Source organism: Sphaerodactylus townsendi, linkage group LG01 (assembly GCF_021028975.2).
Source record: "Sphaerodactylus townsendi isolate TG3544 linkage group LG01, MPM_Stown_v2.3, whole genome shotgun sequence".
In the NCBI taxonomy this organism is placed as follows: Eukaryota; Metazoa; Chordata; class Lepidosauria; order Squamata; family Sphaerodactylidae; genus Sphaerodactylus; species Sphaerodactylus townsendi.
In genome coordinates this window covers 141,914,490-141,942,102 of record NC_059425.1, presented here as the reverse complement: position 1 = coordinate 141,942,102, position 27,613 = coordinate 141,914,490, and the positions used below count along the sequence as shown (strand labels likewise).

The 27,613-nt window shown below is 42.6% G+C and overlaps 1 protein-coding gene across 23 annotated transcripts in view; it reads left to right on the top strand.

Annotated features, from left to right (window-relative positions):
* RIMS1 (regulating synaptic membrane exocytosis 1) overlaps window positions 1-27,613 on the top strand; it is a 326,183-nt gene that overhangs the window by 89,692 nt on the left and 208,878 nt on the right. For 22 of the 23 annotated variants that reach the window (XM_048496050.1, XM_048496001.1, XM_048496133.1 and 19 more), the window contains exon 2: window positions 22,441-22,654. In XM_048496050.1, coding sequence (XP_048352007.1) covers window positions 22,441-22,654 — 214 coding nt within the window. Of the gene's footprint in view, window positions 1-4,942; window positions 4,948-10,507; window positions 10,511-22,440; window positions 22,655-27,613 lie in introns of those variants that run through there. The other variant, XM_048495950.1, reaches the window with a different exon arrangement.

The following is a 27,613-nucleotide window of genomic DNA, read 5'->3' as shown; positions in this document are numbered from 1 at the left end:
TGTAGTGAGCTGATAGTTACCCGACCACATTGAATTCAAGTATGAAAATTCAGGGGCACAGCTACAGAACATGGCGCCCAGGGCAAGCACTAAAACTGCCGCCTGCTGCCGCCTGCTGCCACTGGGAAGGAGTGAGAGTCCTTCCCCACCCACCCCATTGGGAACACCTGCAGGGGGTGGGGCCTGGCAGCTACAACAGGAGTTCCACCAGCAGCCCAAGGCAGCCAGCCTGCTCAGCCCTGCCTGGGACAGACCCTCCTGTTGGTCTGCCTGCCTGCCTGCCTGCCTGCCTGCCAAGCAGAAGTCCACCGGGTGAGCTGCCGCCTGCTGCCACTGGGAAGGAGTGAGGAGTCCTTCCCCACCCACTACATTAGGGAACACCTGCAGGGGAGGTGGGGCCTGGCAGCTACAACAGGAGTTCCACCAGCAGCCCAAGGCAACCAACCTGCTCCAGCCCTGCCTGGACCAGACCCTCCTGTTGGTCTGCCTGCTTGGTGTGGTAGTAGTTAGCGAGGCTATAGGTTTTGGGGAGAGCGGCTGAACAATGGGGGCACCTACTTTGGGGCAGGGGATCCCGGTATTGATGGGACAGGGGAGTAGATATGGCGGTAGGCGGCCATATGATGAAAGAGCGAGACAAGATCACGGTCATGCTCGTTAAGCCTTCTGACCTCCGACCACTATCCCAGAGAGGCAGCAGGTGGCAGAGTTCCAGGGATTTACTCTGCTTAAAATTAGCTGGTGCAATCCAATGCCAGGTCCATCAACAATAAAACCGCTGTGCTCGGGAACATCCTCGAAGCCCAACAGATGGACCTGGCTTGTATCACTGGAAACCTAGAGTGCGTGAGAATTGAAACCGTGGCATTAAGCCTTGAGGAATCCGCATACACCGGGTTCAGCGATGCCTCCACCAGCCACGAACACAGGGCGGAGGGAGAGTGTGGCGTGTTCATCCCGTGATTCCATTCCCTTCCAGAGCGGCCCCATCCCAGAGATTGCCCGGCATAGAGTGGTAATGGAAGCCTAGAGTGGTTGGCCGTGATGGAAGGATGGCCGGTCCCTCCTGGTGGTGTACCCGGTAAGCGCCTGGCACGCAGGGGACAGCCTGCTGCGGCTGCTGGAGGTTGGATGGCCCGGACTGGGCGATTCGCGGTTCCCCAGTCTTATTGTTCTGGGGACTTTAATGTCCATGCGACACCGCCCTCATGTGCAGATGGCTCTTGGACCTGTAGGTGTCATCCATGGCGGACGCTAGGCCTCTCCTTGGTAAAGTTCTGGCCCCTCATGAGGCCGGCCACACACTGGATTTGGGAGTGCTTTGGTTTGGGGGTTAATATGGTCATATCCCTCTACGAATAGAATGCCATGGTCTGACCATTCCGCCTTGAAGGTTCGGATGAAAGCCCCTGCCATGCCAAAACCCGTCTAAGCCGAGGGCGGATTTATGCCGCCAGCGGAGACTTAGCGGATCCCGATTGGTTTCCTGAATGCTCCTGCTTGCGGGGACCCTGAACCGGCCCGGCACACTTTCTGATGAGCAGGTGGAGGACTGGGAACTCCGGCTCTCCGATGCCATCGAGATTGTTGCTCCCAGCGTCCTCTTAGCCCCGTGTTAGGCAGGCTCGCTTGAGTATACCGAAGGCTGCGCCATATGAAAGCGGATGCTTAGGCGACTAGAAGGCCGAGTGTAGGCGAAATCTGGCGTGCCAGCTGCGCCGAACATCTTATAGGGCGTTTATGAAAGGCCTATGAGATGGATATAGCGAAGAGCGAAGGGGCTTTCTTCTCCTCTCCCTTCGTCCTGCTGGCTCCAGCCGAAGCGCGCCCAATTGGCTAAGTATAATTAGGTCTTTGACCTCGCTTATCCGAGGAAGAGGTCTGCAAATCATTCGATTGGCTATTAGCTGTAGAGGCATTCACTTGAAGCTTTTGCAGATAAAGTCCGTTGCTTAGCGGGACCTTCCACTTGCGACGTTATCTACAATTAGTGAACTGGAGGCTCCCTTGCCCGTCTTGAGACCCAAGCTTGGCCCCAGGATTCTCCCTGCTCTCTCGGCCCGGCTGTTGACAGGGCCTTGGCTGCTGTTAGACCTACTACCAGTCCTCTGGATCCGTGCCTCACCGAAGCGCATAAAAGCTTGCCGTAGGCGAGACTCGCGACCCCATCTGTTGAACATCATCGTAATCCCGCCCTTGAGGCAGGGGTCTTTCCGGATGGGTTGAAGGGAGAGCGGTGATCCGCCCATCCTCTTAGAAAAAAGACCATCGTTAGATCCAGGTGATCTGGCCAGTTACGCCCCGTCGAATCTTTACGTTTCTGGGGAAGGTAATTGAGAAGTAGATGTTGGAGCAGCTTCAGGGTTTCCTGAGTGAAAGCGCTGTCGGCTTCCGACCCCTTCCAGTCGGCTTCCGTGCTGGGCATGGGGCCAGGCCGCTCTTGTCGCCATCACGAACCGCGCGCTCGTATGCAACTTTCGACCGAGGCGGATGGTAGCTGGTTTTGTTAGATCTTACGCGGCGTTTTGATATGAGTGCGATCCGCGACCTTTGACCCGAGCCGCCACAGCGCGCTTCCGGGAGATGCGGGGCACTGTCCTTCAGTGGATTACTTTTCGTTTCTCCGGGGACGGAGTCAGCAAGTATTAGTGCCGAGGATAAAGCCTCCCGGAGGTGCCGCTTCAGTCGCGAGTTACCACAGGGAGGCGCTGCTATCCCCGCTATTATTAACATCTACTATATCGCGACCACTTGCTCAGTTGGTGCGAAGGCTTTGGGCTGATCTGTCATCAATATGCTGATGACCTCAGCTCGATCTGTTGATGGAGGGCGGTAGCGCCCTGCGGCTCTCAGCTTATTGTTTGGAAGCGGTAGCTGGTTAGATTTGCAACGGAAAAGGTTACAGCTTCGGAGAATCCATCGAAAGCGAGAGATCCTCTGGCTAGACCGCCAGGGGTGAGGTTAGGGATTTCCAGCCGCCCGTTATGTAGGAGGGAGTCTCACATTGGCGCCCGACTACCCTCTGATGCGCAGTCTGGGGAGTCCACCTGGATTAGCCTCTCTCAATGGAACCCAGGTGGCCCCATCACAACCCCGGACTGCATTTTCCGCACGCATCTTACGCCAGGCCGGTTGGCTCCGCTTCACTCTCCCAGGCGGATCCCTGGCCACTGCTTGATCCATGCAGCGGTCCTCCTCAGGCTGGACTATTATGTGGCTTCGCTATGCGGCGGCCTTCCCTTGCGTTTTGGTCCGGAAGTTAAAACTGGTCCAACATGGAAGCCTTGCATACGCGCCTGCTCACAGGAAGCCTTCTAGAACACATCCAGCCTGTGTTGCGAGAGCGCTGCATACGTGGCTCCCGAATTCGAGATCATCTTCCAAGGTGTAGTAGGTTTTGACGCTTTAAGGCTTTCTTGCGGCTGACCTGGGACCCCTCGTGCAGCCGGGGACGCATCACCCCATATGTCCCCAGCTCGGCCTCTGCGGCTCTGCAGGAGGCCAGCTAGTGGCCCGGCCCTCTATGATGCGGCTGGCCTCCCATGCGGGCCAGGACCTTTCACGGCACTGGCCGGCCTGGTGGAACACCCTTCCTCCAGCTGTCCGGGCCCTGCGGGACCTGGGTGCCAGGTTCACTTGGGGAGCCTGTAAGACTGTGTTGTTCCACGGGACGCTTTGGAGTGTCCAGCTGCTGACATAGTGCTTGCCTTACTGCCACCCCTGCCCCTAGGGCGGTTACATCAAGGTCCCCTCATATTGAGGGAGTCCTGCCATCCCATAGGGGGGTAGGTTTTAGAAGTGGGGTCCGGGGCGCCTTTATTTATATATTATGAAGGTTTTGCTGTTTTATGAGTTTTAAAGCTATTTTTTTATGGGATGGAGCCTATGTGTTTTATATTTGTCACGACCGCTCCTGTGTTGATGTTGTAGTGAATGTTGTTCACAGCCGGAGCCCTTGAGGATCGAGTGATATACCAAGTCGCTGTAATAACATAACCAAATAAATAAATAAATAAATAAATAAATATGTAATAATAATAGCTAATAATAATGTAATAATAATAATAATAATAATAATGTAATAATAATAAAACTGTACCCTCCACTGCTTCAACATAACCTCCACAGAGTGATTAAGGTCTGTGTGGGGAAAGGGTGCTGGAGCCACCCAAGGGGTTGTGTTAACTGAATAGGAGAAAGGCTCTCAGTCCACACACATGCAGAGATATGATGCGCTTTCAAGGCAGCCTTTCAAATGCTGTTTGGAAGCTGTGGCCGGAATAACCACAAAATCCACTTACCACCAAACAGTTGTAAAATGCTTGGTTTTTTTAAAGCATGATATTTTGTGTGTGTGTTAATGGAAGAGGGGGGGCGAAGGGAGAGAGAGAGAGAAGAGTGGAAGGAAGAGAAAATGGAGAGGGAAAGGAAATGAAAGAAAGGGGAGTGAAAGAGATATGAAGGGAAGGAAGAGAAAGAATGGAGGAAAGAAGAGAAAGGAAGGAAAACAAAGAACAGTGAAAGGAAGAGATAGAGCAACTGGAGAGAAGGAAATGAAATAGACAGAGAGGGAAAGCAAGAGAGAGAGAAAATGGAGAGAAGGAAGAGAAAGGAAAACAAACTGGGAAGAATGGAAGAATGTGTCTAAGAGAGAAAAAAGACAGAAAGGGAGACACTGGGAAGGAAGGAAGGAAGGAAGGAAGGAAGGAAGGAAGGAAGGAAGGAAGGAAGGAAGGAAGGAAGGAAGGAAGGAAGGAAGGAAGGAAGGAAGGAAGGAAGGAAGGAAGACAAAGAGAGAAAGATAGACAGACACACAAACAAGAAGGAAGGCAGGAATGGAGGGAGTTGGGGGGAGCTCTGAGCTAAGAACCCCCTGGCTGAGGATTCCTCTGCCTTGAATCTGTGGCTTCCACTGCCTTTCTCACTGAGGGCTGTGGAGGCCATACTGTGGTGGCAGATTCTAGGCAGGGGAATCTTCAGGAGCCACCACTGCCCCAGCTGCCCCAAACTCTGCTTCCCCAGCATGGCTTCCACAAGGACTGTGAAAGCCACACTGGGGCAGCGGAATGGGGGGGGGGGGCACCAGAGTTCGGCAGGGGAATCATCAAACAAAGGATTGCTCTGCCTGGGATCTGCCAACCCGGTGCATCCTTTACAGTTCTTTCTCACTGAGGAAGTGTTGTGGAAGTCACTGCCACCCAGTGTGGCCTCCAAGACTTTCCTTACTGAGGAACGGTGTGGTGTGCTGGATCCTGGGCAAGGGTGGGTGACTCTGCCTGTGCCCCTGCCCAAGGAGTGCCTGAAGCTCAAGCCCCGCGCTTTGGATATGCATCTGTGAAAATGTCATAATAGATTGAAAGTTACCATACTTCAGCCAAAAAAAGTTTCAAGGAGAGATTCTAGTGTGAACCTGTTGAGCTGAAATTAATGTGCAGATATGATTCTATCAAACCTAGATTCAAAAATATTTCATGTTTCTCTTGCCGTACCAAAATTGGCTTCCAAAGTATTTTACAGCAATAAAGAGGCAATGGAGAGCGTTTAATGTTTTAATAGCAACTATTGACTTTCATCTACCCTTTGAAGGAACAAGTAGCCTTAGTACGAGCAAATGGAAAAATTATGTCCATTACAGGTTGACAGTGCCTGAGGCCAAAAGGAAATGAGGATCTAGATTCACAGCTTGGGTGATATCATCTGCCTGCTTAGAAATTCCTTCACAAAGTCATGTGTTATGTCCTGGCCCCTCACACTGCTTTTGGGGGAAAGATACAGGCAAAACAGGAGTTGAACATTTTTGCCTGTGTCAACATATCATCCTCACCGAGCAGCAGTCCTACTCTTCCTTTGAACATACTTGGAAAAGCCGTTTTTGTTCTTTGCATTTCTTGCCAGCTCCAGTTTTCCTGAAAATGTTTCTCCAAGGCCACGCTACTGATCCATATTTGTCCCGCATTTCCTATCCATATTCTTTTTAATTTTCACGTAATCACTTACCTTTTTATGAATTCACACTGGCATCTTTAGATGTTTGTTTGTGATTATGCCTTTGGTGCTTGCTTTTTCAGGAAGACCTAACTGACTTGGACTCCCTTCTCCCATAAGACTATCTATCCATAGAATCCTAGCATTTCTCTGAGTACAGTTACATTACTTTTCTTGACATTTAAGCAAAGCTGGATCTACATTTTTTTGGGAAGTGGTGCAAATGTACAAAATGATGCCCCCCATATATTATACATTTTTTCTTTATAGGTACATATATAATCAACAGCTATTTTAGCATATAGAATAAATTATGTTGACCTCTATGAACTGTGAATGAATAATTACACTTTTACGTTATTTTATGTACCTATAACATTTGGATATCTCTCTTGACCCCATGCAAACATTTTAAAAAAACTATCTGAGGAGAACGGTTTTCAGCCTAGCCTTTTCCCAGACATTTTTTAAAAATATAGCACACATAATTTTGACAAGGGAAGCACCAAACAGCCCTCATGCTCCTTTGCAGCCAGATAAAGTACTGCCCATGAAAAGCTTTATCTGTGAATTATGCTACAAGAAGCCAAAATGACTAAACTGAAGCTACTGTACTTCAGTCACTGAAAAAGGCAATAATTCTAGGAAACATTGAAGACAGTAGGAAAAATTGATTCAGTAAAGGAAACCATGGCCCTCAGTTTGCATGACCTGAGCAATGCTGTTAATGAGAGGATATTTTGGAGGTCATTGATTCATAAATCAGAAGTGACTTGATGGGATATAACATGCGTGGACAGATCCCCCCTTTCCCAATGTGTAAAATCAGGCTCTTTGGGAAAACCAATTTTATCAGATGAGGGACAGGTCCACTTGTGGTCTTTGGCAAAGCAAGCATAACACAGCTCCCAGTTTTAAAGCAGAAGTGGGAAGGGGGAGCGTAGAAAAGTCTATCTTCTTCCAATCTCTCCATTTCTACTCCTGACTCCCCAAACTCTCCCCTTGAGTGTTTAGAATCCATCCTAAGCGCCACCACCACTACAGAGTCTTGCATGCCCAAAGCCTATCATAGCTACTGTCAACATGTGTCCTTGAAAAGAGTGGGCAGGAAGCCAAGGAACTGAAAGGTTCTGCAGGTATAACACTAGACAGTGCCTCAGCTAGGGGAAGATTATATGGGGGTCCATGTCTCCCACTGCACAGGACTTTACATCTTTGAATGTCTCCTTATGAACCTTTATCTCCCCCTGCTTTCCTCTTATCATAGTCTTGCCCAACAACAGCCACAGCTTGTGCCTTATTACCAAGGTTTGTGAGTCTGCTGTGAGGCCTGGGGTCTCCCTCTGTCTTTCCCCCTCTCCTGGCAGCAGTCTGATTGGGAGAACTGACCATGCACATGGCAGAGCAAGCAATTCAGCCACACCTCCTCCTTGGAGCCGGCTAAACATGGGGTTTGCACGTGCTTCAGAACAAGCCACCTTTATTGGGCAGTTGAGCTTTCCACCTCCTAGAAACAGTCTAATCAAGGAAATTGATCACACACACTGCAGAATGAGCCATCTGTTCCATGCAATGGAGCCTCCCCTACCTTCTAGAAGCAGCCGAATTAGGGGAAGGGGGTCCATGTGTTGCAGAATCAACCACCTTTGCTGGGCAATTGAGCTTACCCCATCTCCTACCTGCAGTCAAATCAGGGGGAACCATTGCACTTACTACAGAACAAGCCATCTGTTATAGGCCATTGCTTCTCTTTACTCACCATTTGGGGGCACTAGCCCCTCTTTCGCCATAGATGTGGGCGTGAGTTTAAGGAAGTTATTTTCCTATGCTTAACTTTCCATGAAGAATCCCACTATTATGTACTGCTTTCCTCCCAAGTTCTGCTGTTTTTCATTTCACTGACCGAATTTCCCTTGTTGATTAGGTTTACCTCAAGGATCGCAGACCCTCTTTTCTTCCTCCACATTCTGGTATTAATAAAGCATATCAGGAATTTACTGAACATCCAAAGCTTGGTTTAGTTTTAACTATAAAAAGGTTTTAGGTTGCATTTTAGTAAATGCAACACTACTCACCATCCAGTTCAAAGACTGGTAATTACTACTGAAGCCTGAACTCAGATTCTGCAGATTTGTCTATATTTTTTTTCACAAATTAAACTTGATCTTACGAAGACAGCCTTTGCTATGCAGCTGACAGGGATCCCTCCATAAAGCATTACAGTCACTGCTTCCTGTTGGTATATGAATGAAGAAGTTAATTCTTTTGGCCTGCAATATGCTAAGCAGATGATAGATATCAGATGGCAAGACAAGGCAAGTGGCAAAGATATGACAGAGCACAGTGGTCTGTAAGCAGAGCAAAATGACTGAAATGGTAACAGCCATATGGTGGCTATAATCAGGACATGTGCTAAGCAAGAAAAGATTTCACACCAGGAGGCATGATGAGGTCAGAAAGACAGAGTCAGAAAGAAAGAATAAGAGCTCACTAGCACTGCAGGTAAAACAAACAATGATAATGTTTTATGTTTGCAATAACCGAGACCTAATGCTTACAGCATGCCTGAAGGCAAAGAATGGAATTACACAACCTGGGTGAAAGTTCTTTGAATTTATTATCCAATTCACCTTCCTTTTACACAATCTCTGTCACTGCCAGACATAAAACAGACTCATACGTGTTTTAGAAACCCAGTCCATGTATAAATGCAAGACACCGATTCACCTCATTTTCAGCACATGTGTCTCTCTAGCCTCTTGAATGCTAAGTAAACATGAAGTGAACATGTAGAAGATTAATAGAGTGTAAGAAATTGTACGGAACTGCTGGTTTGTTCACCCTCTTCTCATGCATTCCCAACTCCAAAAAACTCAGTCAAGGGGCACAGCAGTTCAAATTGCTGAGGATGAGCTGAAGGTCTCACCTCATCTAGTCTTTTTCATTAAGGGGTTCGTAAACAGGGATTTTTGCAAACACAGACATAGCTCCAAACACTGTTGTCCAAACGAAGTTCAAAGATTTATTGACAAAAATTTCTGAGGTTAAATCATCAGCTCCTCTACTAATATATAAAATCTTAAAAGAGATAGTGAATACCAAAAATTAACACTCCAAGCCACAGAAGCTTTGGGAGCAAGGAAAAAAATAACCGACCCTCAGTTAAACACACCTCCTTTCTATTACTTCCCAGGTGTTTTTAAAAGTCCATTACTGTGCTCAAGGATGGGCCACCTCTTCAATCACTAAAACCTGTGATAACCATTTTCAGGTGTCCTTAGGCAAAGAACAAGATTGCAGGAAACAGTTCATCTGGTAAAGTCAACCCTCTAACAGAAATAAAGAATTATGATTTTCCATGTCTTTTGGCAAAGGATGATTCTGTTGATATTCTAAGCTGTGCCTCTGTCCCCGTGTCCTGTTGCAGTTTGTGGAAGTGATGAACACCTATTGATAATGTTATTAACAATACGCTCAGAATTTTCTAAGCAAAAGTAATTGGGGGGCCAAACTAATACCAGGGACAATGTACTACTGCTGCTGAAACCACAGAAGTGTATTTCTCTTTCCCCTTCTATAACTTTTAGTATGGCAATGAGTTTGAAGGGCAACCTTTTCCCACAAAGCTTGCCTGGTATGTAAGATCTCCTTCAGAGTCCCTTCTCTGGGTACCCCTGCCATCAAAAATTAGCTAGATAGCAACAGAGAACTTTTTCAAAGATGACTCCAAGCTTGTAGAATGCCCTCCCAGACAGATTTGTGAGGGACCAATATTTTCTCTCTGTAGGCATCAAAACTTTTTTGTTCAATGAGACATCTAAAGGTTTGGATGGCCTTCTGTTTTTATTGTTTTAGCATCTGAAAAACTTATGATGTGCCCCTTTCTTTGTTTGAGTTGGAAAGCTCTATAGTACAAAAAGGTGAAACCTGTGTGTGAATGACAACAATAACTCTTGGACTTTGAATAACAGTTACATTAAATATTGTTGAAATGTACCTACTTATAGTTAGAATGGGGTTGTGTGTGGCCATTCCAAAATCTAGATATGAAGGAAGTGTTATTGAAGTCTGGGTTCCTAAAACCAGTAGTTTAAACTGGAGTACACAAAGAAGGTTTTGCCACGTTGACCAGGAAAAGGCAAAACTCGAGGACCATAATGCAGAGCTGAGCCAGTTCTTAGGCATGCTAACCAATTAATTAATGTTGAACACCTTTGTTCTCTTCTGCAAACATTCAGACGTGGTAGCTCACTAATTTCTGATCCTAAGATTTCCCAGTTCAAGTACTGAAGTTGCTAGGTCTACTTTGTTTTTGTTTTTTTAGTAATATTGCCAAAATCACACATCTTAAATGTAGTACTGATCTGGTTATGGATCAGGGACAGACCAGAAATGTTTATAGAGTGGCGGGGGAGAGTTATATTACTGTTAAATTGTGAGAAGTTGATATTGTGCTGTACTCAAGAAGTACACTCAATAGCTGTTAAGGGGAAATGAATCCTCGCATCATTCAATCACTCAGCAAGTATGTTTTGAGAGATATTTTGGTATAGGCATTTTTAAATTAAAGATTGTTCTGAAAATACACTTCAAGGCTACACAGACGACCAAACTAACCTGGAGTAGCTTCAATATGGAGTAGCTTCTGTGTCTGTGCCAGACAGCTTAATAATGCTGAGTAGTCCCAGTTATGGAATCTTGAGTAACAAGAGGCTCAAAGAGAAAAAAAAATCTGAGAATTCTACAAGCAGCAGTTGAAAGTGGTATTAGAAACCAAGAAAACAGACTGTTGAAGCTCACAGTGGAGGCTGGAAGCTGAACTGAGAGAAATACAGTTGTTGAGGATCAAGAAGGATCCTGTGATTGAGGGAAGTTGTTTGAGTGTCCTTCCATAATGGAAATAACTCCCAAGTGAAGGAGGTGATCCCTAACCAGTTTTAAGGAATAAAACTGAAAAATTGTGTTCTGTTCCAACTCTATCAACATTTGAAATATTGTTTAAAGAAGCTTAAGTCTGCTATACTAATCAGTGACTTGTAAGAATTATCTATCTCAATCTGCATCAAATGTATCAACACCTGTCAGATACACCATGTTTCCAAAATATCTATTGTTTACAAATATCTTATGTCTCCTCATTCTTGTTGTTTGGTATCTGCCAAGATAATTTTCTGAAACCTTCCTGCAAAAGAAATAAATAAAATGGTTTTGATTTTTTATTCCATTAAGTCTCTTTTATGCCATATTTTAACATATAAAGAAAGAGGGTTTTGGGCAGATCCCTCATTCATAAAAAGTGGGTCGGGAAATTAGTAAGGGACAAATTATAAGTTTCAGGAGTGCTAGTGGTGGTTGGTGATAAAAAGAAAAATAAAGTAAGAGGAGTTCTGTCATAGTATTATTCTGCCACCTGCTTTAATCACCCATCAGGTGTAGTAAAATGTAAGGTAACATTTGGACAACTGGTTCTCTGTAAATTCACATTTACTAAGCTACTGAAAATATGGTACAGTATTCAAGCCAACCATAGTAAAACATTTTGTTTTAGACACCCAGAGCAGGTCAGCCCCATTCAGAGGAAATACTTGTGTGATCACTGAGGCTATGTAAACTACTGGAAGAACCTTGAAAGCTGACTTGGATGCATGGATGAAAGGCCAGAGATACCCTTGGAGCAGGGAAAAACCTAAAGCTCTTGCACTTAAATGGCAGGTAGCATCTTCAGTTATGATTATGAAATTCAAAATCTAGTGAATAATTATGTTGTAGAAAGGGAAAAAAATGAAGCAAAAGGCTATCTAGGAATCAGTGTCTCCATTTATTTACCTATATTTAATGAAACCTGCTATGTTGGTGTTTGTATTCATTCTTTCTCTACTTGTTTGCAACTGTTAGTTGACTGTCCTTCAATACCAGCATCAAAATGTTCACTGAGTTGCTTTGTGTTTGTTCGCTATATTATAAACCACTGCCTTCTCCCTAGCTAATCAGTGCTCTTGATTTCCATGGATTCTGAAGCGCTTTTATTTTGCTAATATTGTTGTCTCATATTGCTCTGGGGGGTGGGAGGGGGAAGAAACCTCCAGAGAATTGAACATTGATCGGCTGCTAAAGACTATGGCCGTTTCCTTGAGCGAGATATAGCAACCTGGAGATGATAAAACGCCCGTCCCCAGGCATCACAGGGGTGCAGCTTCGCCAGCAACCGCACCCGCCCGCCGGAAATCTACGCGGCATTTTCCCAGGCGCTGGGAAGTGCTCGCTTGTTGAAATACTGGCTGGAAGCGCTACGTCTTGACGGCAGCGGCTTCTTTCCACCCCACCCCTCGCTTCCCTTACCTGCTCTCCGGTCGCCGAACCTGAGACCATCCCCTGCTCTGGAAACCGGAAGCGAGCGCGCCCGGGGGCGAAGCGTGTCCCCAAACCCGGCGGGCGGGAAACAGGTAAAGAGCGACGAGGTGATGGCGTGGCGGCACCGTCTCCCGGTTGGATTCTGGGACGCCCGTGCAGGCAGGTCCCAGCGTCGATCAGTCGGCGAGATCGCCCGACCTAGCCCGTTTCATACTCCGTCGCGAGCGGCCTATAATGTTTCTCGCTTTTGAAATCCTGATAAAACTTCTTTGAATGAAATTTCTAACAGCTTTTTTCTTCAAAAGGATTTTATAGTCAAAACTCCATGCAAAAAAAGAAATGGCCTAAATTTGAATTTTGACTGTTTTTTACATTCATATCTGCCTTTTAAAATTACATTAAAGTAAATTCCTAGCTCACAGTACAGCACTTCAAAATCCTCATATGAAGTGGATTTTCACTAGTATATTTCCTCTGTAAAAGACATGGCTAATTTGAGGGATTTTATACCTTTTTAAACCTTCATTATAGACCACTGTGCTATAGAAATACAAGATCCTGTTTAATGAGGATTTCTCTTGTCAGGGGTCTCAGCTGGATGTCAGACATGTGTGAATCCAGAACCCTGTGTCCAGGAGATATATTTATTTATAATGTATATATTAAAAGTATTTATGTCTCACTTTTCTATAACCATATTTAAGGCAGCTTACAAAAACTATAAAATACAATAATATAATACCAATAAAACCAAGAACAATACAATATGCTCAAATCATCCCATAGCATTCAAAAATCACTAAAATATACTTATAAAACCTAAAGCACTACTTGCTAAACTCTAGATGTTAAAAGCTGTTCAAAATAAAAAGTTCTTCCCCTGATGACAAAAGGTAGGAGCACACCAGACCTCTGTGAATGAACGTTCCAAAGTCTGGGTGCCACCACTGAGAAGGTTCTTTTATGAGTCCCTACCAGATGTACAGATGGGGTGTAGAAATAGTCCTCTCTGGATGATCTTAGTAACTTGGCAGGTTTATGTGGAAATAGGTGACCCTTCCACCCCAATACTTTGGAGGGTTTTATAGGAATTAACCAGCACTTTGAATCCAGAGTGGATTAAATCCACTGGGTTTCAAATAATTTGTTGCCAACATTTGTCAATCATATGTTATACATACATATTCACTTAAAAGAGGATGACCATGAATATAAGACAATTTCTTTTAAAAAGTTATACACAAAAGGTTTTATTATGGTATACAGATATACCGTGTATGCAAATTTAAGATATTCCTTGTCTTTTCTTGATGACACTTGTGGAAATCAACCTAGTCTTCCTTGATGTATGAAACATAAGCAAACTTTTATATATTTTTAAATTCATCTAATTTTAACTAAACATTAAAACATACACTTTTTTCATTGATTACATTCATTGGTGACACTCTAGTTTTCTCATATGATTATGTTGTGATGCAAACTTTCTCTAGCCATCTCAGCCATCTCAGCCCCTGGTTTTTTTGGGGGAAAAAGTTTCATAATAGTCAGAGGTAGGAACAATCTTCAAACTGGGGATCTGAGATGTAAGGAGAAGGGATCACTCTCACCAAAGCAAACATGAGCTACCTTACTCAAATTAGTTACAAAATTTGTTTTGTGACTGAAAAGAAATCCCCTTAAAAGTAAAATATTCACCTTGAACGAGGGCATATACCAAAAAGGAATATGAATCATCATATGAATTGTGTATGGAGTAAAACCCTTACTAAAGCCTTGAATTTAAATTGATTTAGCCAAAGACACCACGACCAGGATCATGCGCCACCAAGAGTTCTGGCGTGGGGTATGCTTCCATCGCATGAGCAGGCGGCGGTGACAAAGGCGACGAAGCGGCTCCTTGCGGGCCGCTCTTCCCGTCCCGCCCACTCCACGCGATGTCCTCATAAAATTAAGCCTGCTGGGCGTCGCCAGCCCGCCAATGCTGCCCTCTGACCCCTGGAGGTCGGAGGGCGGTGTGAACGAGACACTGGCGGCAATGACTACCGTGAGGAGCGAGAGATAGCATCTTGCCTTGGGTTCGCACCGCACCGCCGGGAAGACGCTTCCTTCCCAACAACAACCCTTTAAAGGGTTGTTGTTTAGGGCGGCCTGACGCTGCCCTGGGGGGAGGGAAGCGCAGTCAGGTCGCAGCAGCGGTGCCTGTGCGAACGGCGGCCTGGGGGCGGTGTTTTTACCGCCCCCAGGCCGTCGTTAATGGGCCATGCGGAAACGGCCTAAGTAACTTTTTGTTTCTAAACGTGAAAAAAGATTTTGCTTTATTAACTTATTTACCAAAGAAAAAGTCTTAAATGTCTGCAAGGTGTTTTCATTATTAAAATAAAACATTGTTGAGTTCACTTTATTTGGAACATTTGGCTTCTCTTGGCTGTTGATCGTTTTTGTCTTCTAAAAGGGAATCTGACTAAATCCTTTTTGTTCTGAGCAAAAACAGATACATGCCATGACATCCCAGGAGGTAACCTGACTCTAATGACTGGTAAACAAATAATTTTTTATGTGGTACAGTAAATTAATTCTTGTTCCAATATTTTATGAGGAATTTATTCTCACCTAATGGAATATCTCTGTACATGTTAAGTACATGCAGAGAAGTTAATTTAGCTCACTCTGTACTTTAATAATAATTCACATCTTGCTGTGTTTCCCCGAAAATAAGACAGTGTCTTATATTAATTTTTGCTCCCAAAGATGCTCTATGTCTTATTTTCAGGGGATGTCTTATTTTTCTGCTCCACAACTGCATTTCTGGTGTTCTGTTCAACGGGCATTCTTCCAAACAAAAACTTTGCTATGTCTTACTTTCGGGGGATGCTTTATATTTAGCACTTCAGCAAAACCTCTACTACGTCTTATTCTCTTAGGCCCCTTCTGCACATGCAAAATAATGCATTTTCAAACCACTTTCACAACTGTTTGCAAGTGGATTTTGCTATTCCGCATAGCTTCAAAGAGCACTGAAAGCAGTTTGAAAGTGCATTATTCTGCATGTGCGGAATGAGCCTTATTTTCGGGAAAACAGGGTAGTAGCTATGCTAGTGAGTTTTTAATGGTAAATGAGGAAGAGTTCTTCACTGATTCAAACATATTGTTCTCTGACTTCCTTGTTAAATATTAATTTCAAAAAAGAACTACTGGAGAAGATTTGTTTTGCACTATTTCAGAAGTTTAAACATTCCTTAAAGTGTAACATATGAGGGTTTTCTTGGGTATTGTGGGGATTATACAGGTCTGGTACAGCCAGACTGAGTTCAGGGTAGCTGTCCTACAGTAGTTGAAGGAAAACTGTGAAGGTGGAGCAAGGAACAGTTAAAAGAACCAACTGTCCCATCCACTCATGATCAAACTAAAGGTGATGTACACATGTTTTTAAAGGTAATAACAGCAAACGGGAGAGCACAATTCCTACTGGAAATGTAAGGTTGTAAAGGGAGATTAATTCCAGTGCTCGTTTCCTTGACCCTTCATAAGCTGTTATTTGTTCCATGGGGGAAAAGTACACATACTATGCAGGGTAAATGGTTTAGGATGAATGGGCTAATCCCTGTTTTTATGTGTCACAGACCCATTATAAATTATGGGGCCACTTAGAAGATAAAACAAATTAGAGCTAGGAATGTTCACACACCTCATAGCACCACATCTAGCCTGGCCCTCAGTTTGAGTTCTGAAAACTCTGAAAGTGTTCAGTGTTCAAAAGAGTAGTGAGTATGGGCTACCACTGGCATCATAAGTCTAATATCATTAGACATTTTGGACAATGTTATCTTTGTTGGTCACTATTAAAGTTGCCGGTTGGCCACCAAAAACTGACCAGATCTGATCTCTTTAAACTGCTCTGTTGCTTAGCAGACCGTTTTTCAGATATGAATGTTTTCCCTGTCCAGCCATTAAGTAGTAGTTATACACATAGCTATAAGGGCCAAATAAAAAAAATGATAAACCTTCACAGTTACATCCTGAGCCCTATGATAGCAATGCAGTTAGAAAGATGTGGCTTTGCTTAGGATTTCACTGTTTGTTGTCAACTGTTAATGATTGTTCAGTATGCTCTGGATCCTTATTTCTCCTCACAAGCATCCATAGTGCCTTTTGGCTAAGTGATATTCATCATATATTACCTAATCTTTGGTGATTGTTCAGTGGTGGCAGACATTGTTGGCTACTTTGGTTTTCTTTTGACAACCCCCCTCCTCCCAGAGGGACTTGATGTCGTCTTCCTGAATCTTCTCTGGCACAGCAAAACCATTATGAATTATAGAGCCCAACCATTTTCCCTGCACCATGTTCCTTGTCTTACCCTTCGTATGCTGATGGTCATTTTAGGAATGGAATGAAGATGGGCAGTGCCTGGACATCAACCCAGCAGCTGAATTTCCAAATAGCCCTGGACAACTGTAAAATTTCTTGCTGCATGGATATGGGGGGGACCAGTCTTAGATGGGGAAGGTTCTTGTGGAATGGGCAAGACAATGTACTTCCAATGTTAGCCGTTTTAAACCCAAACCCAATTTTATGTAATTGGGTGGAGTGGGGGAGGACCACTGAACTCATTAGCAGAATTTTTAAAGAAATGCATGGATGGACCCAGTAGTGGATGTGGGCAGCAACAGAGGATGAAGAGCAAGAGAGAGAGAGAGAGAGAGAGAGAGAGAGCCTTTTGTGAGGATGAGATTTCACAAGTGCCTCTTTGATACATAAAAGCTTCAAGATAAAAAAGAGTGGCTATAACAATTCATGCTGATTTGTTCCATGAAAAGCTTCCTGCTTTAGCAGCTACCTGTGATAATGTGGGGAAGAATAATAGGAAATTGCATGTTCAGTTTTCTTTATTTTAGCTACCATAAATCATTGACTCATAATCAGCTAGCTGTGTCTCCTGGGTTACCCAGTTCCCAAGTACCAATATCTTTCAATGGGTATTTTCCTTTGTAGGTTTTGAGGTGGATAAAAATGCAGTGTGATAGTTTTGTTGCTTTTTTTTTAAAAAAAATGTTCTCTGTATGAATGGTTCCCTCTAAATTTCATGCATCTCATAAAAATGCAAATGTTGATATTTAATGTAGGACATGATGAGACAGCTGCAGAGCAGTGTTGGATCCCAGGGTTTGTTGGACAATAAGGCAGGTGGGCAAGCCACAATACCTTTTGCAATGTGCTCCTTTGCCACAGCAGGAGGGCAACCACCAGCATGGCAGCACATCTTCCACTGCTTCATTTATGCTACTGTGCTGAAATCAAGACCATTAAAGTCCAAGCAATCACAACACATTTTGAGGAGGATGTTTTTATTTATTTATATAGTTCCTTTCAGCGTATTTTAATGTTCTTTGTGTTTAATCTTACAAAAAGCCTGTGAGATTGGTAAAGCTGAGGAAGAGTTTCTTTCACAACAGATCAGGTTGGTTTAATTGCCAAATGAACATTGCAACAGTTGTCCTGGAGATCAGTGAGACTGACTTCCAGTATGTTTAGGATTAGGGAACTTGTGAAAAAGCTTTAATTTTCCAACAGAGTTAATGCTGGCAGGATCCAAAACACTTTAGGTAAATGGGGGGGGGAGGGGGTAAGTTGGTACAGCAGAATGCAGTGAAGCTTACAGAGACTATATTTGTTTGAGGAAAGAGTTAGGGTTAGTATATAGAAGAAGCCAAGTTTGAATTGCCTCAATAACTGTCGTTATACTGACATATGCCAAGTATTATAGAATTACATTTTTCCTGACCTATTATCTACATGCTAGTTAAAGAAATTGATAAAAAAATACTGTGTGTTCTCTGATATAAAGATGACTTTTATGTAAACCCAGGATTTATATAGTAAAGTTGATTTCAATTTGTTAGGCATAAAATTGGAAATAAAAATACTACAATTTACCTTCTAGACAGGAAGAATCTCCTGAAATTTTGAAGCCATGGAAAAATGGGATGGGGGGAATAGAGATTTTGGGCAAAAATTAAATATTTGCATGTGCACCCTTCGAACTCCATTGAATTCAATGTGATTATGTTCCATCCTAAAGAGACTTAAGTACTTGGGGTGGGGTGGGGGTGGGGTTTGATTCATGGCGGCTGGGCATTGCCTCGCCCCGCTACCTCCAAAGAAGTTTATGGAGGCAGGGGAAGCTAGAAAAGAGAAAGAACTCACCAGTTGTCCTGCAAGTTCCATATGCAGCCCAATGGGCTGCACCTGCCTTTTTAAAGCATAAATCTACACCAATCTGAGTGGACATTCCCAAGGTGAAAGCCCCTAAGAAGTCAATTAAAGTCAGCTCTGCCCCTGGGAATGCCACTGTCAGTGCCAGCAGAGGCTTTTGGACCAGAGAAGCACTGGCGCCGTGGCAGCATTTGCACCTGGATGACACGTAGCTGCACAGCTCCCCAGCATTAGCGTAAGTGCTTTTGTTCCTGACATAGATGCCACTTACACCCCATGGAGTGGTGTTTATCCTAGCAATGGGGGTCATTGGAATGGAGCTTGGAAAGTATAAATGCCTAAATGCCATTGAGGCGTAGTGGTTAAGAGGTGTGGACTGTAATCTGGAGAACTGGGTTTGATTCCCCACTCTTCCACTTAAGCAGCAGACACTTATCTGTTGAACTGGGTTTGTTTCCATGCTTCTACACATGAAGCTTGCTGGGTGACCTTGGACTAGTTTACAGAAGGGAAAAGAACCTGTCTGGCTCTAGTGTAAACTTTAAAAACTCTATTTTTAATGGAAATAATTAAAACATTTATATACCAGAACCACAACTCTTAATCAACAACAAAACATACATATTATAAACAACAACAACAACAACAACAAGACAATGAACAATACACACAGAGGGGATCCCAAATACAATAATATAAAGTCTCTGTAATGCAGTCATCACTTTGAAAGAGATCCACTAATAGTGTAGAAGTGAAGGATACCAATGTCTGATGCCTTTCAAATACTCAACTTCCATAGATGGGTTTCATGTATTCATAGATAAACGTACACACATCAGGATGTTGATAAAATCCTTGGTTGGTGGTCAATGGAAGGTGGGAGTATTGACCTGGGAAAAAAACAATATTTTTTACTATTATGTCTTCTTCAGCCACTTTAGGCACAATTATTAAATATAAATATACAAATATATTTGTACATTTAGGAACCAGAATAATCTGGCTCGCAGACCTTGGATTAGTCACAGTTCTCTGAGAACTCTCTCAGCCCTACCTATCTCGCAAGGTGTCTGTAATTAAGAGAGAAAGGAACAGCGTTTTTAAGCTGCTTTGAGACTCCTTATGGTTGAGAAGAGTGGGGTATAAAATCCAAATTATTGTCTTATTCTTAATTTTCTACAGACAAAACTCTATATACCAATACTTGAGAAATAGTTGTAAATGACTATATGGCACCCTGGGATACCTTATCACACTTGCCTTTCTTCTTGCCATCTGAGAGGTAGGAAAAAGTAATGAGAGGCTCATTCCGCACATGCAGAATAATGCACTTTCAAACTGTTTTCAGTGCTCTTTGAAGCTGTGCGGAATAGCAAAATCCGCTTGCAAAGTTTTGAAAGTTGTTTGAAAACGCATTATTTTGCGTGTGCGGAAGGAGCCCAAGATAGAAAAGTCTCATATGTTGACATTAACAGAATATTTGGATATTTATAACAGATAATGCCATATTCTTTTAATGGTGCATTATCATCAGACACATTATAGCTGATTAACTATGGAAAAAATAAGTCAGATTTAAATTGTAATCATACTTTGAAAATATGTTGTTTATGTTATGATTATCTAATATTGTAAATTGGTGTACATCATCTTGCTACACATTTTGAGTGAGTAAAAATATTTTCTTAAAAACACTCAAAAAGAAAAAAAAATGAAATATTTGGAGCTGTATGCCATTTGACTGATTTTGTAGATGACAAGCTGAGCAGACATATTAATTGCCCTGCTGCAGCATGGCTCACACTTGAGTGTTTCAGTTTTGCTGTGCCATTTTTTTGGAGTAAAAGGTTAATGCTATTGTTATTACAAAAGTAAAGATTTATCCTTTTTTTAAAGTATTTCCAATTGGTGGCAAAATTGTAAACTGTGGTCTTTGGTGCCATATGCTGGACAAGTTTTGTAACTTCAAGATAGCATTCATCTACTGTGTATGTAACGTGTCATCAAAATTGCAGCTGAATTATGACCCCCACCAAGGGGAATTCAAGGCAAGTGAAAAGTAGATGTGGGTTGCCATTGCCTTCCTCTGCAGAGCCTTCCTTAGTGCTCTTCCTTTCAAGTATCGATCCTGTTTAGCTTCCGAGACGCAATGAGCTTGAACTATACTATGCTGCCTTCCCTCCTAAATGATCTATTAGAGCCACTGAAAATAAAGTCCATTGTTACTTTTTAAAAGGTGTTTTGAAGAATGGCATAAGTGGTTATCCTTTGATGAACTGGCTGAAGTTTTAGTTCCTTTCTCTAGCTAATGATCCTCCACAAATCAATCCCAGGTTGTAGCCAGACATGGGAACAAATAAAGTTCTCTGAAGAAAGCATACAATTCTCTGAATATTACTATACTATAGACCCTTTCTGTACTTATGGTTTGCACAGCTGTGTGTTTCACAGTGGGGACGATGTGCATTTCTTAATTTACACACAAGACCTTTGGTCCCCATCCCCTGCACAAAGTGTAGTGGTCAAGGGGAGTCCACAGTTTAAAACTAGACCTGGCCGAGCCTAGCCTTGAACTGTGCACCCCACACCTGAACTACACCCTGGCCCTTCTGCAGAACCAAAATAAAACGTCCTAGGGACGTCTTTAAAAAAGTCTGTCTCATTTTTTGTCTGGATAGGACAAAAATAAAGTGTCTGAGGAGAGAGTGGCTTCTTTTTAGCTCAAAAAGTTCATGGTTCAACTCAGCTCTTCTTGCTGATTCCGGCAATATATACTTTTCCCATTTAAAAACATTTCAATAAGCTGTCTTCAAAGACACGAACACACAATACGAGAATCATGGCTGATTCTCATATTGTGTATTCTTGTCTTCTAAGATACCTCATCATTTTTTAAAATGATCCAGTATGGCTTTTCTTATCTTCCTATGGTAGCCAAAATTGGGTTTGTCCTGGCTTGGTCCAGCTTTAACTGCAGGTTTTGTCTCCATAGCCCTGACTCTGAAGCCCTGACCTTGGAGGCAGAGCTTTGGAGCTGGAGCCTGTAGTATAAAGATTGACCTGGCTAGGCAGAACTCAGCACTGAACTGCAGGATCAGTCTGGCTTAGTCCAGCTTAATATTGCTGGCTCTACTTCCGAAGTCCATGTGACTTCAGAGGCAGAGCTTCAGAGGCAGAGCCAGCAGTAAAAAAGCGGGACCTGGCCCGGCTGAACCTGTAGTTCAGCGCTTGGTCCTGGGATATTTGTAAAATATACGATGTGTGGCCCTCACACTGAAATTTTTGGAGACCCCTGCCCTAAAGAGGGTGTGTGAAGCTGTTCTAAAACCTGTTCAGCATTTACTGTATTCTGTGGCTCAAACGCATTTTGAATAGTGTTGTTTCCCCCCTCATCCTCCTCTTTGTACCCCGAAGGTAGACAAATGAGAAGAGAAATGATCGTATGGTGCATGCAATTTTTACCTTTTGTATAGGACTGTATATCCAAATATGCATCCCTGTGCAGAAGTTCTCCTAACTGTGTTGGCTTCAATAAAATATGGACCAGAATGTTTATCTGAATATTCAATGCAAGGCTATGCAGTATGGATAAGAGCACTTAGAAGCAGTTTTAGGGTCTACTTTTGATTTTGTGATGTCAGGTATCTGTATTAATAAGGCAAATAAACAAGATGATGGAAAAAATTTTAAAGTTTTTTTAAAGACTTAGTAGCAGCCATTTATTGAAAGTTTCCTCAGACTTGCATAAAGGCTATAGTGCTAACAAGATTAATTCATTCAGTGTTTGCATGTTTAATTTGCCAAAAATGCATGAAGTAAGAGCAACATATTGCTTAATGATGATTTTTGTCTTAGTGCTTTTGCTATCAAATTTTCTTTTCCTTGCAGAAGGTTGCACCAACAATTTGAAAGTTACAAAGTGCAAGTAAGAAAAATAGGTGAAGAATCCCGCCGTTTCCAAGGAGAGCACAAGGATGACACACCCATGTGTGGAATCTGTCACAAAACAAAGTTTGCTGATGGTTGTGGTCATTTATGCTCCTACTGCCGGACAAAGTTTTGTGCTAGATGTGGAGGTCGTGTTTCCCTTCGATCAAACAATGTAAGTTTTTTTTGCAGCAGGTCAACAAAATATTCTTTTTTAAATTGCGGAAACATCCATTTTAATTAGACTTTGTTATTTGGATGTGATGCATTTCTCAGGTTTCCTAGCCCCTTCCCCTCTAGCAACTTCTCTTTTATTATGTTGTCCATTCTTTATATTGATTCTCAGAATTCCTTACTCCATTTTTGTGAACCAGGTCTCTTATTAACAGCATATCAGGTGAGAAATTCAATTTTATCCATTAAAAACTTGCACAATATCAGATTTTTTTGTTCTCCTGGAATTTTGTGTTTACAATCCTTACATTATAGTACACTTTATAGTACACCACCAAATGATGGTACATTTCAGTTCGTTATAGCTGACTAAAAATGGTCTGTCACTCAGCTAATGGTAGGATTTATTTTTTGTTTTTCCCCCCAGAAGATTTTATCCACTGCAAGTATTAGCAGTACAACTAGCTACAGTAGAAAACTCACATTTGCTTTGATTCCTTTAACCATACCAGTCAGTGATGTGTGCTTATTTCTAAAGCTGCGTGATTGATTGAAGATCTTCCATTTCACATAATAATAACTAGGCATCATTGTGAAATTCCATGAGGTCTATTTATAACACCATGGGTGAGTCTGTAGCAGCAAACAAAACAAAAATCCAGGAATAAATTTTAAGTGGCCTCCCGACTTCTGTTTTAGTCTGGTTATAACTTTCACTTACAGTGTAATCCTATATGCAGTTTCTCCATCTGACCATGATTTCAGGGGATGTAGAGTCACTCTGCATAGGGTTGCACTGTCAATTAAGCTAAGAAACCTGATTTGGAACTATAGAAAGCTGTGTAATCTGTATTTGGCCCACAGGTTACTCATTTGCTTCTTAACCCAGTTACATATCGATTAATATGTGAGTGACAGATATGTTTTAAACCTGTGAAAATCTGAGCATAAGAGGGGATAAATTGTTGGGAATAAAAATATTTTAGCTGATTTACATAATATAGGCCTTTTTGCATGAATTGTTTACAATGAATCTTGCTGCCAAATGCTATATTTTTTTCCTTTTAGTTCTGCATGTTTTTGTTCCACTTGGTTCCAGAAATGTTTCCCCTTCCTTTTTCTGCTGTTGATTTTCTGACAACTTTTACTGTAATGTTTTTTTCTATCTACTTTTGACTCAAGTTCCCGTGAGCATGTGATCATGTTGAAACAGTCTTTATTTGTCCACCCCATCAAACTCTTGACTCTTATCCATGCCCTACGTATTTGTCCAACCTTCCCTTCAGCCATTTTCTCTTCTTTCTCCCCCTTCATTTTTGCAAGATTTTTTTAAAAAAACGTTCTCTTTGTCATATCAAACTTGCAATGTAACACTTAAGAGAAAAGGAGCAGGGGTAATCAGCTTTGTCAATTTCACATAGAGCCTGTGATGTTAATGTTCAGGCACAGATACAAGAATACAAAAAAGCAGGGGCAATTAGATCAGCTTTGTCAATTTCATGTCAAATTAAAATGAAGATGCACTGTGTCTGAAATTGTCAAGGTACTGCTGCAGTGATTACTATGTGCTGCTGCAGCTCTAATTTGGTTGAAAAATTGGTTTGGGGAGATGGGCTACATGTTTCTGTCTCTTCAGGTAGTAGTACCTGTTTTGTTGCTTCCATTTCGTGTCTCCTTTATGCCTCGTGGAAAATGGAGACAGACATTTTTTTAATTGCTCCTTCAATGTAACTGCACAGTAGAGTGTCTGTTCAAAGGAAAAAAAGGAAGTGTTGTTCTTCTGCATCATGGATGACATCCCACTACAATCAAGAATAATACATTTTGAGCAATAGCATGTGGACTAAATGCAACTGAAGAAACAAGTGGGGAACTGATGGGGAGGGCAATGGAGGTATGTAGAATGATTCCACAAACAACACTTCCAGGACTGAAGATTTGTGGCAAGCTGTGCCTGCAGAAAAGGCCATATTGAAGGTTCTATTCTGGCCATATTACCAACATCAGGTATTTCAAAATGAAACATAAATCTGCTGGCACCATAAGGATTAGCAACATTTTATTCTAACATGAGCTTTTTTGAGTCAAGGATCTGATTCACAAAAGCTCATGCTGGAATATCTGTTATTAGTCTTTAAGGTGCCACTGAACTTGTGTTTTATTTTTGCGACAATAGACCAAAATTACCCCTCTGTGCAGGCTATCCCCCGGGAAATATCGCAAGGAGTTAGCATTTGCTGTGTTTCTGAAAGACCCTGAAATCTGGTAGGTGTGACTTTTGGACGTTTGTCTAAAAATGAAATAGACAATGTGCTGACATGCATTAGATAAAAAAAAGAAAATTTGGATGAATGTATAATCCTGGCTGTTGCATTTGTAATCCTATGCCAGAAAATGTATTACAACATTGAAGTCAAATACTTTCCAGTGTCAGCTCCAATGAAGGCATTAATGCAATGTTAATGCTTGAGTAAAATATTTATGACTTGATCCTATTGATCTGCAAATCTCTGAATAAGAAAGTAGAGACAGCTGGCTTTTCCTTTCCTGCTAAGGAACCTTCTTGCTTTCATCTGAACTAAACATGGAATTGTGCCATTTTTCTCCATAAATGGTACAGAATAAATGTGAACCCTTATTGAGTTATAAGTGTAGGAGAAAATGACCCTTGTGAAAACAATGCTGATTACTCTTCATAGTGCTAGATAAAGGACTTAATCTAGCTATAGGTACAGTGTTGTTATATTGTGCTTCCAGATGATTCCCTAAATCTATTCCAACATACTGTCATAGTGAGATACTGCAGCTGAAAATCGTGGATTGGCTTCTTAAGAATTCTGAGCACAAGTGAAAAGCACTTCAAATGTGTACAGTGGCAATTTGTCAGGTTTTCTTTGGGCTACATGTCTTTATATTGCATCAAATTTTTAAGAACAGTTTAGCATGGGCCATAAAGACAGAGCAGACCCAGAAGATACGAACAGTTCTGCTGGATTAGTTTAGTGGTTCATCTAGTTCAGCATCTTGTTAGAGGCACACAAAGACCATTATTGCCTTTTTGAGGTGGTGGTGGTGGTGGTGGAAAATGCTTTCTTTGCATCCAATTTATAGCAATCCCATAGGATTTTCAAGGCAGAAGTTCAGAGATGGTTTGCCTTTGCCTGCCTCTGAATAGCAACCTTGGACCTCCTTGATGGTCTCCCAACCAAGTACTATACCCTTTTCAGGATAAAACATTCATTTACCATTTCTGAACCATCTTTGTTCTAATATGCGCTGCTTAGGTCCTAGTGCCTTGGGGTCAGAACTAGGACCTAAGCAGAGTATTCTAGACAAAGGTGGTCCGAAATAAATGAATTCTCAAATCTCCTGTCATCTTTATCCTGAACAGGGTATAGCCAATGCTGCTTAACTTCTGAGTTTTGTTGAGATCAGGCTGAACTGGGCTATCCAGGACAGGGCACTTATTTCACTTTACAAATCTATTTCCCAAGGTGACTGACAAATTAATACATACATGAAAAAAACCACATTAAAATCACTAAAATTACCCTCCCAACATACATATTATTAGAACAATTTTAAAAACAGAGCTAAAGACATAAAAACAGCAATAAAACATTGGTCAGGAAGGAGGAATTGCTGAGAGATAAAATAAAACAAAAAAAGTCTTCACCAACTGGCAGAAGATGGTTACAGAAGTGCACAGAAAAATCTCCCTGGAAAGATAAGTCCAGAGTTTTGGTGCCATGACCAAGAAAACCCTCTCCAGGTCACTACCCACCTAATCTCAGAAGGCATGGAATCAGTGCTTCCAAAGATCAATATCATGGAGGTGGTGATTCTTTGGGAGTAGGCAATCTTCAGGTATGTTCGTCCTAAACCATAGTGTGCTCTGAAGATCATGATCTCCACCATGAATTGTGCCTGGAAACAAACTGGATGGTTCTGTAGATGGGCCTAAAGTGGAGTGATATGATCTGTAAGCCCACTCTCTCTATGTTAATATCCTGGGTGCAACATTGGCCATTCCTGCATCATACCTGATTACAACTGGTTTCTTACAATCCGGGTCTGTATTATCCTGGTTTCTCCCTTCACATGGCTGCCTGTTTTGTGAAGGAATCCAGTGAAGACTGGGAGGAAATACTCCAATTTCTTTCACATGAGTTGGGGACTTCTGTATTTACATTGCAAGTGTATCTAAGCATGCCCAGTGCCCTGTGTTCTAATTGGCTATTGTTTTTGAGTGGCAGCTTGAATGAACGTCAGGCAAGAAGATCAGGGGGGTGGGCAGAGGGGCAGGGAGATCAGGTGACTGGGTGGGAAAAATAAACTGGCTCTGCTCCCGTTGTGTTTGAATGGTAGCAGGCAGGTTGACCCCAGGAGTTTGGAAAAGAATTAGCAATTTAGCTATTTTTTAATACCCCAGGAGGAGGGAAATATCATGGGGCAAACAGCAGTGGCGTGGGAGGTTAAGAGCTCGTGTATCTAATCTGGAGGAACCGGGTTTGATTCCCAGCTCTGCCGCCTGAGCTGTGGAGGCTTATCTGGGGAATTCAGATTAGTCTGTACACTCCCACACATGCCAGCTGGGTGACCTTGGGCTAGTCACAGCTTCTCGGAGCTCTCTCAGCCCCACCTACCTCACAGGGTGTTTGTTGTGTGGGGGGAAGGGCAAGGAGATTGTAAGCCCCTTTGAGTCTCCTACAGGAGAGAAAGGGGGGATATAAATCCAAACTCCTCCTCCTCCTCCTCCTCCTCCTCCTCCACCTCCTCCTCCTCTTCTTCTTCTTCTTCTTCTTCTTCTTCTTCTTCTTCTTCTTCTTCTTCTTCTTCTTCTTCTTCTTCTTCTTCTTCTTCTTCTTCTTCTTCTTCTTCTTCTTCTTCTTCTTCTTCTTCTTCTTCTTCTTCTTCTTCTTCAAACCCGCTTGAGGACCGGAAACTATGTGAAATTCTT